Source organism: Magnolia sinica, chromosome 12 (assembly GCF_029962835.1).
Source record: "Magnolia sinica isolate HGM2019 chromosome 12, MsV1, whole genome shotgun sequence".
Classification (NCBI taxonomy): Eukaryota; Viridiplantae; Streptophyta; class Magnoliopsida; order Magnoliales; family Magnoliaceae; genus Magnolia; species Magnolia sinica.
The window spans coordinates 27,228,375-27,243,755 of record NC_080584.1 but is presented as its reverse complement, the minus strand read 5'-3'; the positions used below and the strand labels follow the sequence as shown (position 1 = coordinate 27,243,755).

Below are 15,381 nucleotides of genomic sequence, written 5' to 3'. Positions count from 1 at the left end.
AATTCAAATTAAACTTATCAAATTATGTGTCCTAATATAGCTGTATTTTGAACTGTAAATTATGTTTATTTATACTGCGACTGTCAGATTGGTGGACATTTGTCGGATGTTTAAGAATGGAAAATATCCATTAGTCCTATTTCATCAAAGCAGTCTCCAAAAAATAGAGGTTAGGATTATTTAGTTAATCTGGTTTGGAACTGACTTAGCTACAATGATTCAATAATATTGTCGGTTTAATTTGAATTAATGTATGCAGCATGTGTACTAGTTCTTAGTGCCCACAAATCAAGTATCATATACTGTCAAGAGTATCGAGGATATAATAGAAACATCATGGTTGCATCTTCTGGCAAGCTGGTAGCAGGCATATGTGGTGACTTGACTCGAAACTTGGCTGAGTTAACTTGACTCAGCTAGACATTGAGCTGAGTTATTGTGAAACTCGCGAAGCGATTTGTTTTGGCTCAGACCTGGTTGGACTTGTCAGGTCAAGAAACCTTCGAGGAAAAAAAGTTCAGGCAATGTGGTCTGAATGCAAGATCTAAACCAAGCTAGCAAACAACAGTATCCAAGGAGGGAGGAATTGAAATGGTGTTGGGCTTAAGGTGAAAGAAAAGCGGGGTTAGAATTAGGTTTTGGATGCAACGGGCTCCTTTCTGTCCTTTTATCATGGTCTCCTATTATGTGTGGTCAGATCTGTGAATCACCTTTGGGCCGATGTTATTAAAAGAGCAGAATGGAAACTATCAAGGTAAAAAAGAAGGCATTTCCCTTTGGGCGGTTGTCAAATATTCTGAGCAAATTCATGTTTTGTTTTTATCATATCATTTTAGAGCATGAGTCTTAAAATGAAGCAGAACCAATTCTCAGGTGCACCATGCCATAGGACACAATGGTGATTGACCATTAATGAGCCACAAAAGTTTTGGATGATGCTCATATTTGTTTTTTTTGTTAATTTTTTATTTTTTTCATTCATCAAGGCTTATATTTACCTTATTAACATGTTGGATGGCAAATAAACATTACGAAAAGTGAGCTCTAGGAAGTTTTTAATGGTAAGGCATTCAAACACTATGATCCACCTGAGAATTGGATTTGCTTCATTTTTGGGCTAATGCTTTAAAATGAATTGCAAAACGGATGGACGGCTTGAATATAGAATATATGAATCAAGGTGGGCCCCACCTTAAGGGCTGCACCTAATTGGCTCCCACAAACATACAGCCCCAAGAATTATTGATCCACATCAATAAAACTAGAGTCACAATAACCTATGACTCTTTCAAGATTGAACAAATCATCAAATAATAAATGAATCCTGATTCCATCATTCTAAACGTAGTTTCAAATACAAAATATATCATCAGAAATAAAAGAATTTAAAAAATTTTAAAAATAGAAAATAAAAAAAGAAGAAAAAAGAATAATGTATATCCTCCTCCTTAAACCCTAACCCGGCACAAAGGACACATGCTACTCTGCTTCAACCATTGAGTAATGCAAGCTCCGTGGAAAACATGCAAGCAAGGCATGCGCTTTACTTCCATACCTTCACCAAACTCATCCAAACAAATTCTACAATTCTCCATCCAATCTCTTTCTCCTACCTTCTCTGTTCTCAAAGCCTCCTCAATTGATGATCTTGAAGCAGGGGTCCCGCCGAATCTTCCACTGTTCCCATCTATGTCCATCGAGTCTGTAGTAGCCTGGTGGATCACTTCATCTTCAAAGTAGAAAGATGACGTAAGATGTTGAATCTCCAATACAACCTGCAGCGAGTAACGTCCCCTTCTAACCACCTCTTCTGCTATAGAACGGAGAGAGACGGCAATGGGTTCTTTCAAATTTCCAAGTGCACAGGAACATAACTCTAGGTCGGAAAGCATTGTGGGAATGAAGAGCTGCAGGTTCTGTGGAATGAGTAAGCTGGACATCTCGACTGACAAGGACTTAGTTATGTTCAGAATCTCCGTGTCAGTGGCAACTGTAAAAGTGAGATCATGTCTGGACAAATCTAGCAGTTGACGATGCTTCTTCTTCAGACGAATTTCGATGGCTGCGATTGGTTCTTGATTTTCATTACTTTTCTTTATTTGGCCGGAAATCTTACAACTTATGGTGTGATCACGGGCCATGTTTGTGGTAAGCTCTCTAAGGAAGGAAGGAAAGAGTTGAAGGAAAGCTCTGTAGAGAGGAAGGAGAAGAAAAGGTTGACTTACAGCTTTCCTTTTCTACGAGACTACGACTTATGTCTACACCGTATCGGACGCGGATTGCGTCCTACCCTAATCCGTCCGGGGGGGGCGCTCCCAACGTGATGTAAGTGTTTTATCCACGCTGTTCATCGCTTTTCTCATATCATTTTAAGGTATGATCTTAAAAAATGAAGTATGTCCACAGATCCAGTGGACCACACCAAAGGAAGCTCCAGTGATAATGACACCCACCGTTGAAACCTTTCTAAGGGCCACCGTGATGTTTATTTTACAGTGCAAACTATTAATAAGGTCATGTAGACGTGGATGAAGTGAAAACACAAATATCAGCTTGATCTGAAACTTCTCCATCTCTCAAGAAGTTTTTAATGGTGGAAGTTCAATGTCTACCTTGTGATCCCCTTAATTCCTAGACCTGCCTTATTTTTTGGCTCATATCTTAAAATAATATGAGAAAAACGATGAATGGCGTGGATAAACACTTACATCACTGTGGGCCCCACAGAGCCCTGCCCAGACGGATTACCGTCCGGACGGGGGTAGGACGCAATCCGCGTCCCACCGTATCCTTCCTGAAATCGGATTGCGTCCTGAGTTACTCAGTATGCTCTCATCGTACTGAGTAAACTCAATTGGGCCCACCTTGAATGTATGCGGTCTATCCACCCCGTCCATCCGTTTTTCCATCTAATTTAAGGGGTAGATCCCAAAATCTAATCATATCCAAAGATCAATTGGATCATACCACAGGAAACAGTAGGGATAATGATTTCCACCGTTGAAACCTTTCCAGTGCCCACAGTGATGTTTTATGTCATCCAACCTGTTCATAAGATCACGAAGACGTGCATAAACGGAAAAAACAAATATAAGCTTGATCCAAATCTTCTGTAGCCCCCAATAAATTTTCAACAGTAGATGTTCAAGCCAACTGTTTCCTGTGGTGTGGTCCATTTGAAGATTTATTTCCTTCATTTTTGGGCTTAAGCACTAAAATTATCTGAGAAAATGGATGGACGGAGCGGATAAAATACATAAATCAAGGTGGATCTCACAGAGTTTACTCAGTACGCAATCCGTTTCCATCACACAGGAAGTTGCTGCGCTGGTAAGCTTGGTGGGGTCCACCATGATGTTTGTGAGAAATTCACCCCGTCCATCCATTTTGCGATCTCATTTTAAGATATGTGACTAAAAATAGGCGGATCGAAAACTCAAAGAGCCTAGGAAGCAAATGCCTACCGTTAAAATGATCTGGCGACGTGCATAGACGGAGGAGTGGATTTCTCACTTACATCACAGTGGCCCCCACCTGGCTTACCAGCGCAGGAACTTCGGAAGCGGATTGCGTACTGAGATAAGCGTACCGAGTAAACTCCGTAGGGTCCACCGTGATCTACTTATTTTATCTACTCCGTCCATCCATTTTAAAAGATAATTTTATTGCTTGATCCCAAAAATGAAATATATTCAAGTCTCAAGTGTACCTCACCACGGGAAACAGTGTGAATTGAAATTCTACCATTGAAAATTTCTGGGGCCCACAGAATTTTTGGATAAAGCTGATATTTGTGTTTTCCCTTCATTTATCAAAAAAGTAGGCATTCGGAAGGCTCAAGTGGACCACACAACATGAAGAATTGGGGATTAAACTCTTACAGTTGAAATTTATCTTAAGGCCCACTATGATGTTTTGTCATCATCCAACCTGTTCATAGGGTCCCACAGACCTGTACAAGAGGAAAACATTAATATTATCTTGATCCAAAACTTGTGGCTCCTAGGAAGCTTTTAATGGTAGGCTTTAAATCCCCACCGCTTCATGTGGTGTGGATTAGATCTATAGCCATAGAACTAATGGCTACGAATATAATGGAGTAATGGCTATGCTACAAAAGGCTAGGGTTATAATCCGTAGTCATAGATGTTTTGCTACGGCTTTGACTCTTTTTTTTGGTAATGGACGGTGCCACCTTTAGGACAACATAGAGTTATGAATATCATGGTGCCACCGTGAATGCAAAAGTATTTTCATATGCAAATAGTATTTCTGTACATAATAGTTTAGTCTTGAAAAGTAATGTTTAGGAGTGATCAAAAAAGACGGTGGGTAAAAGGTGGGATTTATAGTCGGAAAAAGCTCTTTTAGGATGTGACGAAAAAATAGGTGACTCTAAAGCTCTTGGAGGCCAAATGAGAGGGAAAACTTGGGAAATAAATGCAAAACCATTGATACCTTCCTAGGATTCACCTTTATGTTTATATGCAATCCAAACCATTTATAAGGTCACTCCCACATGGATGAATTGGAAAAAAAAAAAAAAGGAAAGGGAGAAGAAGAAGAAGAAAACCTTATCCTGTTATTAAACATTTGTGGGCTCATGAATGTTTCATTCAATCCCCAATGTTTCCCACTTTTATAGCTTACTTGACTTTTTGCTCCACCTCATTTCTTGTCACATGTCTTCAAGAAGCAATGACTATGCTAGGGAAGGCTACGGTTATAATTCGTAGCCATAGGTATTTTGCTTAGGCTTTGACCCCTTTTTTTGGTAGTGGACGGTGCCACCGGGGACAACACAGAGTTCCATGGTGGCACCATGGATATCACGGTGCCACCGTGATGCAAGGGTATTTTTGTCTGCAAATAGTGTTCCGTGCATAATGGTTTATTCTTAGAAAGTAAAGTTTATAAGCGTTCAAAAGGTGAGATTTACAGTGGGAAAAGGCTCTTTTAGGACGTGACAAAAAAATAGGAAACTCTAGAGCTCAAGGAGGCCAAATGAGAGGGAAAACTGGGGAAATAAATGCCTAGTGTTGATACCTTCCTAGGCTTCACCTTTATGTTTATATGCAATCCAAACCATTTATAAGTTCACTCCCACTGGGATGAAAAAAAGAAGAAGAAGAAGAAGAAAACCTTATCCCATTATTAAACATTTGTGGGCTTATGAATGTTTCATTCATAAGCCCACAAATGTTTACTTGACTTTTTGATCCACCTCATTTCTTGTCACATGTCTTACAATGAGCTCTCAAAACGGATGGCTAGCACAGTAACTCCCTCTCCGTGACCTCCCACCGTTCATGACATCCCTTGCTTCTCGTTGCGAACCGCTCCTCGGTGGAGGAGTAGAAGCGCTGGTCCCCTTTGGTCAAGTGCTTGTGCCTGCTGTTACCTACAGTAGGACCTCCGTCCTCGAAGCGAAGAAAGAGGAGCAGGAACAACAGGTTGTCCTCTTCCAGTCCAGTAATTCCGCAACTACTACCGTGGTTGTTGCCAACGGGGATCCCCCATTCTTAACGGAAGCCTTTGGCACTGAATCCACCTCCATATAGATAGGTGCTAGGGCCAACACTGACATGCGTTTTACGCAGGCTGCTATCCATTTTTTCAGGTCGTTTTAAGCATAAGCCCAATGTAGACACCGTCCATGGGAAAGGAAAATCACTGGCTAGGATACGTGGCACCAATTCTCCTGTGTCTTGGGATTTGTGACAGATGAGTTGAACTGGATGTGACCCAAGTTTGGTTTAGCTTGTTTACGTGGCACATCTGTTCAACTTTATATGGACCGAGCTTTGAGTTTATCCATATTGTTTGATCTTGGTTTGGTCAAGATTATATTAGCTAGAGCTTGATTTGGTTGGATCCAAATATATGAGCCGAGTTGAGCTGAACTGAGCCAAGTTCGAACAAAAGTCCGCTCGTTTATTTATTTATTATTATTAAATCGTTACTATGACTTCTGGTGTGGGCCACCTTAGACTTAGATTTATCTCATTTTTTGTATCATTCCTAAAAATGATATCATAAAGTGAATGGAGGAAGTAGATAAAACATATACATCAAGGTGGGGCTCATGCAACTTTTTTTAAAACTGACCAACTGAATCCAAGTCCACTTGAAGGATTAGTTTCGTCTGGATTTTTCCGTAGGGCCCACCGAAATATATGCGTTGTGTGTCCACACTGCCCATTCATTTTTCTATATCATTTTAGGACATGAGCCCAAAAATGTAGTTCCAAATCTCAGGTGGGCTATACCACAAGAAATAATGACCATTGAACAACCACCATTAAAACTTTCCTAGGATCTACTGTAATGTTTATTTGCCATCCAAACTGATGTTAATGTCACACGGACATGGATAAAGGTGATTGACCATGAAATACTTTGTATGGGCCACAAATTTTTTTGATCAAGTTGATATTGACACTGATGATTTCAATGGTGGTCATAAAATGATCAGTGTTTCATGTGGTATGGCCCACATGATATTTGGATCTACTCCATTTTTTGCCCTATGCCGTAAAATGAGCTCAAAAAATGGATAAGCAGTGTAGATATTTATCACATACATTGAGTTGGGCCCCACGGAGCTTTGACACTAGTACATGGTGAGTGTTTAGGTCAACAGCCATTTCAATCCCACTTTAGCATACCGAGTAAACTTTGTGGGCCCACCCACTACAAGAAAACTGGCCTCTACTGGCGGTTCAAAACTGCCGGTAAAGGCTTTACCGGCGGTCAGGAAACTGCCGTAAAAGTGGCGTCGGTAAAGACTTTACTAGCGGTCAGGGACCTTTACGCGCGGTTGTGCTGGACGCCCCTAAATCATAAGTTTTTCAGAAAAATGGTCAAAGGCTATGGGAATCCGTAGCCATAGATCTTAAGGCTTCCAAAAATCCGGAGCCATAGAGAAATCTTTCTCATTAAAATAAATAAAAGAGAAAAGGTGACGTGATTCCATGCCCTACTTTTTCTAATCGCCTCCGCAAGGATCTAACTCGCACTTCTCAAATAGTTTAAAGACAACGTCACATGTATTATTATACTTGCTGCAACAGGATTGAAAATTCATACCTGAAAGAACAGGAGACTAATAAGAGAATACAGTCAGATAACTGGCAACCCATCTTCAAGACAGATGCTGCTATAACTTCGATGGATACTTTTATACTGAGCAAGAACCAATTGAAAAAGCTCGCTACGTATTTTCGCTCCTTGGAATCCTTCTGGTTAAACTGATCTGCACCTAGAGCTGGAAGTGCCCCTCGAATCCCGCCCACTCCCAATGCCATTAAGAAGATTGCACTGTAAAACAATAGAGCTTGGCCACCTTTCACACATGACGACTTCTCGCATGGCAATGCCGGCCACAGGCTCTTTTTATGTGCTTGGATTATGAGAAGTACATATCCCTGAAAACCCAAAATCAAATTATAGTTTTAAAGAAATCAGTGAAAATTACAATGCATTTTGTTTAGAATTCAGTTCAATCCAGATTTCGCCGTTTATGAGTGTGTTTGCTGTACGAATAGCTGATAATCATTATATAAACATTTCTACTTTGAGTAGGAAAGAAGAAAATCCCAAAAACCAGATCAGTAAATACTACAATGTTCAGCAATTGTTTAATATAGAAGTTCATACAGCAAACTCAATGGAGGCCCATCAGATCAACGGTTTTGATAACGTATTTAGAGGCGACCAAGGTTCAAAATATTACAAGAATGGTAGGCTTGGATGTGCCTGGTCATTAGGCCTTTGGGCTACTTGAGGTCTTTTGGCTCGCTCTGTTAGGAATAGACATAACTCAGCCCATGGGTCACCAGGAAGGTCTTTTGGCTCGCTTCATTCTTTTGAAAGATAAATTGCAATCGAGTTTCATATATCAAGTTAACAAAATTTACTGCCTTGCGTATATAGTTTGTGTAATGAGAACTAACCTGTATATAGTTTGTGTAATGAGAACTATCCTGCAAATGATGTGTTTCTTAATCCTGCAAAAATGGCAGATAAAGAATTCAAATGAGCATATGTTAGCTATATTTTAAAAACAAAAAGAAGAAGAAGATCAAAATCAGTATTAAAACACCAAATCAAATAAAAAAAAAGGATTTTACTGGAAATCTCTGCATCCAAATCAAAAAGAAAAAATAACCCAATTGAAAAATCATCAAAAGACGAAAACCCCAATTCTGATAAAGCAATCCTATTGGATAGGTTAATTAGATGCCACAAAAATGGTGGGGTGGGCCTCATGCCACACAGAGACTACATAGACGTTACACAAATGTTTTAGGAATGCTCATTTTATCTATGAATGCTTAATTTTTGAATCTTCCTTGAAAAAGTGGTAAAACTTACAAGCTTGGAGGACAAACTGCTACATTGCTGCCTAACTGGAGAGCTCGGACTGAGGTCGATTACTCAGTGTGCAAAGCTGCGGTAAGAAAATTTCCAGCTAAAAATTCAAATGCATGTTAGATACTACACTGGTGATTGGATACATGTTGCCAAAAGAAAATGTATTGGTAAAAGAAGCAAAAAATCCCAGTCCCGCCTTTTTCGAGGCTGAACTAAAACCACCTCTTACCAACGAGTGCAAACTCCATTCAGAAACATGCACAATAATATTAAAAACAAAATACACAGTATTTTCATACGTGATAAGAAACATTATTAGAGAAATGAAAATGAAACACTATCCGAGTTCAAAGCACCACCAACAATTCAAAAACAGAAAAAGCCCCACCACAAAATGACAACAACAGTTAAAAGAAAAACAAAAATAACATTTGAAAAAAAAAAAAAACTAGAATCTGACAATGTATAAACAGATGAGACTAAGATGTGGATTTGCTAAACCATTAGCACCAGTGAAACCAAAAAGATGCATCATGCATCACCACCCAGAAGGGTAGATTCATATAGTTCACCACTTAAAATGGTGGTGAGTGATGACACTTCACATTGCACATGGCACAGCCATATGGCAATCCAGAATTGCTGGCGGAGCATAATCCTAAAAACTACTGAAAATATGATAGAAACCATCTCATTTCGCCCTCATTGGACAAGTAGGGTTGCTTGATCAGTGTGGCGTTAGAGATATGCTCCATCCAACGTGTGCCCACAGTCCCGATGATCTGGATGGGATAGACGTACATGAGTGCCACATTTGAGGATGTAGAGACACCACCATTTTCAAAATGGTAGTGAGCTATCATAGGAGTCTGCCCTGCCCAGAAAAGCAGAGCAGTAGATTAGCAAAGGTAAACTAAAACACATCATTATGGTGTAGAGAACACACAAAATATTCACTTAAATACATCCAGACAAATCACAGTAGCACTTCTCTAACATTCAAAATTTCAAAACCGAATTGGAAAAAAGAGAATCAAAGTACACTCAATCAGACTTTGTTACTAAAAATCGAACAACATACGAATTCAGCCAAACCCATCACAGAAACAACACTCAAACTTTAAAATAAAATAAAATAAAAATCCTAAAAATAAAATCTTTTGAATTTCCAATCAGCTACACCAAAAATCAGTTTAAAACAGTCCCACAATTGAAAGAAAAAAAAAAAAACTATTTTGGCTGCTAATCAAAGAATGCATGAAAAATGAGTCCTGAGTTCAGCCCACTTAAAAAACTGTTTTGAGCCAATGGTCAACCCACGGCTTGCTGTGGTGCCTACTAGAGCTGCAACCTAAAACTTGGTTGACCCAAACCTGACTTCAGGTCAATGGAGACCTGAACAGTCTGGGCTAATGGGAGCTCTTAAATGTTATGAGAAATTGTAATGTTGAACACTTGAAAGATAAACAATGGAGATCATATGAAACTCTGTTACAACTTACAAGGCGTGAACAAGTGTGGATTGAATGAAATTGTAAGGTCAGAAGGTTAAAATAGGTTAATTGTAGCATGCCATGACACTTAGTTTAATTGGACTGATATGAATAATAAATGCTGATTTGCATCATGATCAAAGAAACGCATCATTGCTGCACTTTCCTTGTAGCACGGTGTTCTCAGCAATCGCAAGATCCTTAGAAAGGTATTCCAGAGCCCCATTCACCACACTGCAGTAAAAGAAGAATAACATGTGATATTTTAGTAAGCACCTTGTCCATTTACATTCTATGATGAGAAATCATAAAGATGTCAACAAGCAGCCTTACTCCAGATAAACATCCTAAATGAAATCAACCAAAGTTCTTAAAGAGATGAGTTTAGAGAACAGGTGTCATTAAGAAGGTGGCTTATAATTATTCGTTGGCTAGTGAAATCCATTGTTTTGAGTACGTTGTTATTGCAACATGACATCTTAAAAGACAATTTAAGGGCATGTTTGGATCGAATTTAATTACGATTACTAGTGTAATGAATGGGTAACCAAATTCAAATTTCCTTGGACAGTCTTCAAATTGCAAGAATGCTATCTTCAAGCTAGACTTGAAAGAACTTAGCTGCAATATGAGGGAAACAGAACCAAATCTGGCCATTTTCCTTCCTATTGAAATGAATTTTTGCAATTCAATTCAATTATGCATCCAAATGCAGAACAAAACAAAATCAAAATGCTATCAGATAACATCTACGTACTGCTGTGAACAAAACATAATGCTTATCATCCGTAGACAGAAACACTCGTGATTGTAGTCTTAACAAGGAGCTCCCATTTGATCTCGTGATAGTTCTGAGAGGAAAAAAAAATTGGATAGCACGAAATGTGGAATCTTGACCGATTCACACAGTTCATGAGCTTGGCCCTACACCCAGATGGGACCGGATGTTGGACTTGTGATGATTATGAATGGAATATGAAATATGACTGTTGCAGAAGAATGAAAATCCTCAGATCTTGCAACCCAGCTTTTAAACAGGAAATGAAAAGTGCCCTTTTTGACAATTTCAAATCCTAATCCACCAAATTCCAAGGTGCCAAACACAAGATTTTGGCATGGATTTGGATTCAAAATCCAAAAGCACCAAAATTGCCAAAATCCAAGCTGCCAAACCACCTCCAAATCGATGCAAATAATTTCCACTAGATTATCCATTGCTTGCATGAAAGACACTTACAATAACCACATTTTGCACAAATCAAAATCGCCTACCCCAAAATGACAGAGAGAATAAAACTCCAAGGAAATTCAAATTCACCTGCCCATCAAAGAACCTTTCGAAGAGAGAAGACAAAGACCCTGAGCTTTCTTTAAAAAATGTGCCTGCTATCGAGGAAAAAAAAAAAAGGAAGCCAAAGAACCCAACAATGTAAATTCTACAAACAGAAAAATAAATCTCGGCGAATTCAAAACTACATAAAATAGTACTTATCATTCTAGCTCTTCTTTGCTTCAAATATACCCCAGAAACACAATCTTATGCTATCATTTCAATTAAATTCCACTTTTTCTTTTTCTTCACATTTACCGGTAAAAAATGGGCCGGTAAAGCTTCATTTTCTTGTAGTGTGAGACCCATGCACGTTGATTCACATGCTCTAGTCATCTGGGTTTAAGATTAATATCCTGTAGAATCGGCTACAAGTCAAGTCATCACCTGCTCGGTCATAAGAACGAGAAAAGATTTATACTCTGGCTGAGCATGATGGATGATACGCAGGCATTAAAAAATTACCTATGAATTGCAAACTTGGCATGCAAATAACTCAAGTTAAGCTGTTAGAAATATCATGTAACAACTAATCAATGCAAATGGCTAATTATTAGCGTGTATTGTGCCATTAGATAAGACATGAGAGTCTACCAATAACAAATTGTATGTGTAACAATATATAGGGAGACTAACAACATTAGAAGTGATAGGAAACAGTTTTGTATGCGGAACAGAAAGCAACTAACCGCTGAAAGGCTCAACATTCGTATGTATAATTCTACAAGCAAAAAAAAAAGAAAAACCAACAACAACAACAACATGGTTTTACAAGTATTAACAACTAACAGTGGGGCTAGGCATAAGTTGGCAGATTAGAAAACCTTGGCTGCTTTTTTCATAACCGTACTTTTATTCATTTAATTCTGACCAACTGACTAGTGGACCAACCTGATTCTTGGAATAGGGAATCTATGCATTGGTACCCTTCTGATGATGGTTTGGATATTTCACCTGTCTGCCACACTGGCATATGTGGTGGTGTGTGCATTAGCTGACCTGTACACATGTGGGCTTACCAAAGCTCACGATTTATGCATATGAAAAGATAAGCAAAACTAGGACCAAGTATAGTTCCAAAATGATCCTGGTGGAACTCCCTACCTTTAGCAACCCTATGGTGCCAAAAAAATCAGCCAGCATACTCTCAGCAGTTCCAGGAGGTAAGTTACAGACGTACACAGAACCATTTAAAGGGTCTCCTCTTACCATATAACTTGCATGTCAATGCTCTGGTCTTATGAAGTTATAGGGAACATAACATGCACCCAATGATGGACATTCAGAAAGACATTACCTTTAAAATTTAAAAAAAAAAAAAAAAAAAGACTTTCAGGCAAGTATAATCAAGAATTCATCAAGTTCACAATACAGGTCAAGGCAAGTATCTCATTAAGATTTTCACAATGCAAGATAATCCCAATTAATCCAAAGTAATTCATACAACAAAATTAGGAAAGGAAATTAATACTTGTAAGTTGCCAACTTATGCCAACTTACAAGTATTAACAACTAACAGTGGGCTTTGTTAATTAAAATTAGGGGGAAATTAGTTCTAATAGGTATTAAGAATCAACAGGCAAACTATGTCATTTTCAATTGAATCAGTGGGGCTAGGCATTCTTGGGCATGTTCTCTGCTCCACAGCCAACCCAAACAGACATGCATTCACATGAATGTTGTGAAGATGAAACTAGTCATCTGCCATGGGAGCCACTGATTCACCGCAGGATTGAGGGTTGGAAAACTCAACACCATGTTAAGAAGGTTCGTGTTGACTCAAAGACTCAACCTGACTCGATATTTAATAATTACATTAGGATTATTAAATATTTAATATTGCTTAGATGAGTTATAAAATATAAATAATGTCATCAAACTAATCAATGGTTAGTTTAAGTTCTTCCCTGCAACAGAGTACAAGGTTTCAATTCTTATTAACTCAGTTGAGTTTTTCAACAACTCTCCATTCAGCGAGTTTCACAACTGAGGAAAGGAATGCAAAGTGAAATTTCTCCTTCCAAACGGCTCTTTATCCATGGCAAATCCTTCCCTTAGAATTGAGTTGCGCTAAAAAACTAACAAAATCAATCATACACTAAAAACGGAGTTAGAAATTCCATTTTAATACATGGTCTAAAGTGGTATATGTGTGGGATCACTGCCTCTAATGAGGTGGATCCATGTTGATTGTTCCCCTCCCATATATCAGGCTAGTCCATTCATGGATGGCCCAAAAAAGTATGAAAGAAACAGAGAGATTAAATGTACAACAGTGGTACACGTTATTGGTTAAAGCATTTCTTCAAACAACCAACATGCAGATGTCAGCGGCCATGGACAGCGGCGGATATGGCTGCTGCCCAAATTTTGATAATCAAAATGAGAAGCGAGAGAGATAGATAAAGGGAGAGAGATCAAGAGAGAGTACCTTCGATTTTCTTTTCTTTCTTCTACTTTCTCCGATTGTTGGAGACAGATAGAAGAAGGAACAACACGTCGAAGAAAACGAGGGAAACAGAGATCGAGAGAGAGGGAGGAGAGGGAGATCGAGAGGCGGAGGGAGAGGAAGGGAGAGAGATCGAGAGAGTATGAGGGAGAGAGATCGAGAGAGTTTGAGGGGAAGAGATCGAGGACGGGAGAGGGAGAGTGTAACATCCCGGATTTTTGCCAACTTGGAAATAGACGTCCTTAGGCAATGGGTCGATCATAACACCTTACTGACTTCTCAGAACTCAATCCCGAAGTCCCCAAATCCCCTCTTCAACCCATTTCCTTCAAAATCTCACCTTTTACCACCATATTCTTCAAATGTTTCTAAGTACTTTCACATTAGACACAAATCCTATAGTTTAAATGATGAAGAACAATACCTAAACTAAAACTTATTGTAAATAGTAAATACATAAATAAATTGGGCTTTTGACCATTAACCTTATGGAATCTCACAAAACGAATAGGTTATTTGGAAAGATCAGCCTCTCCTACTCTAGGACCTTACTCTGTCATAATTAGGGTGGAATTTAGTTAAGTACTAAACTAAATTAATTGTGGAATTACCTCGAACCACTTTAAATAGGAACTGCAAGACCCAAAACTAGTAGAATCGTTAACGCTATATTACCTGAAAACCTAGGATCCATCTCAAAACCTAGTTGCTCTCGGGAGTATCATGAAACTCCGTATCAGACTTCGACCGCGTGTCGACAGTCCGATTACTGTGACACCATACGGTTAGGACTGCATTCCTGGACTTAACAACCACCTCGGAAATCAAGTCCTAATAGTATCCAGAAATGCACAACTTGAGCCCGGAGCGAAGTGTGTGAGAAACGTGAATATCTTTAGAAAATGAACTGGGATTTAAGTGAATTGAGTCGTTTCACTTGCAGGCCAAATCTAAGGATTCAGACCGTCAGAATCTGACCCAATTACACCCTCGGATCAGGAAAAACTTCCAACACATGTCGGTGTACTTGTGGCCCTGATCAAGTATCGGTGACCGTTGAACTGAAACTAGTCCGCCACAGTCGATCTGTAAATCCGATCGGACCGAAAACTCAGCTTGACTTAGATCCAATGTCAAGGAGCTTAAGTCCAACCGTGCGAAGAAAATGGGCCTCCAGAGCAGCTCCGTTGGATCGGAACAGTCCCTATTTGGCTATAACCTAAGTATACCTTGGCCCTGGGGCCATTTCCATCAATCCTGGGCCTATATAAGGGTCTTAAACCCTCTCTCTCATTCCATACGAATTTGGAAAACCCTAAGAGAGAGAAGAGAGAAAAGAGAAGGAAAGAGAGAGAAAGTGAGAGAGAGAGTCAGCGTTTCTTCCTGGGATTCAATCCCATTACTCCACGTGCTTATCCACCACTTCCTGTATCGCTATTCGAGCAATTCCGATTTCGTTCTTAGGTAAGAAAACCTAACCCTAATCTGTTTTAGGGTTTCCAATAGTGTAAATGGTGGAATATCTAACCTATTCCCTGTTATAGGTTGTTGTGGTGCCATAGACAAAGACTTAGCTTTTAAACTGAGTTCATTACGAGTCTACCGACGTAAGGTGCGGATTATAAATGTTTAGGTTATGGTTTTCAAGGCTTTTAATGTCAGTTAATGATTTATGACTGACTTTATTGCTATCACATGCTTAGAAACGATGTTTCTCGTACTTTACACATATA

General features: G+C 39.1%; 1 protein-coding gene and 1 long non-coding RNA gene across 3 annotated transcripts; both read right to left on the bottom strand.

Annotated features, from left to right (window-relative positions):
- Positions 1-1,448: 1,448 nt before the first annotated feature.
- On the bottom strand, positions 1,449-2,141 carry LOC131219997 (E3 ubiquitin-protein ligase MBR1-like). Its single transcript, XM_058214976.1, has one exon. It carries the CDS (start codon positions 2,139-2,141, stop codon positions 1,449-1,451), a length of 693 nt encoding a protein of 230 aa, XP_058070959.1.
- A 7,714-nt stretch (positions 2,142-9,855) lies between these two features.
- LOC131221149 (uncharacterized) lies at positions 9,856-13,040 on the bottom strand. Of its 2 annotated transcripts, none has more exons than XR_009159026.1 (4): positions 12,304-13,040; positions 11,458-11,586; positions 11,188-11,255; positions 9,856-10,103 (listed from the first exon to the last, which is right to left on the bottom strand). It is a non-coding gene; the product is annotated as an uncharacterized LOC131221149 (long non-coding RNA). The 2 variants fall into 2 exon arrangements; XR_009159027.1 differs by having other exon boundaries at positions 11,188-11,252.
- Positions 13,041-15,381: the final 2,341 nt, after the last annotated feature.

Excerpts from the sequence above, each read along its gene's own strand:
- LOC131219997 (XM_058214976.1), bottom strand. The coding sequence starts at position 2,141 with ATGGCCCGTGATCACACCATAAGTTGTAAGATTTCCGGCCAAATAAAG.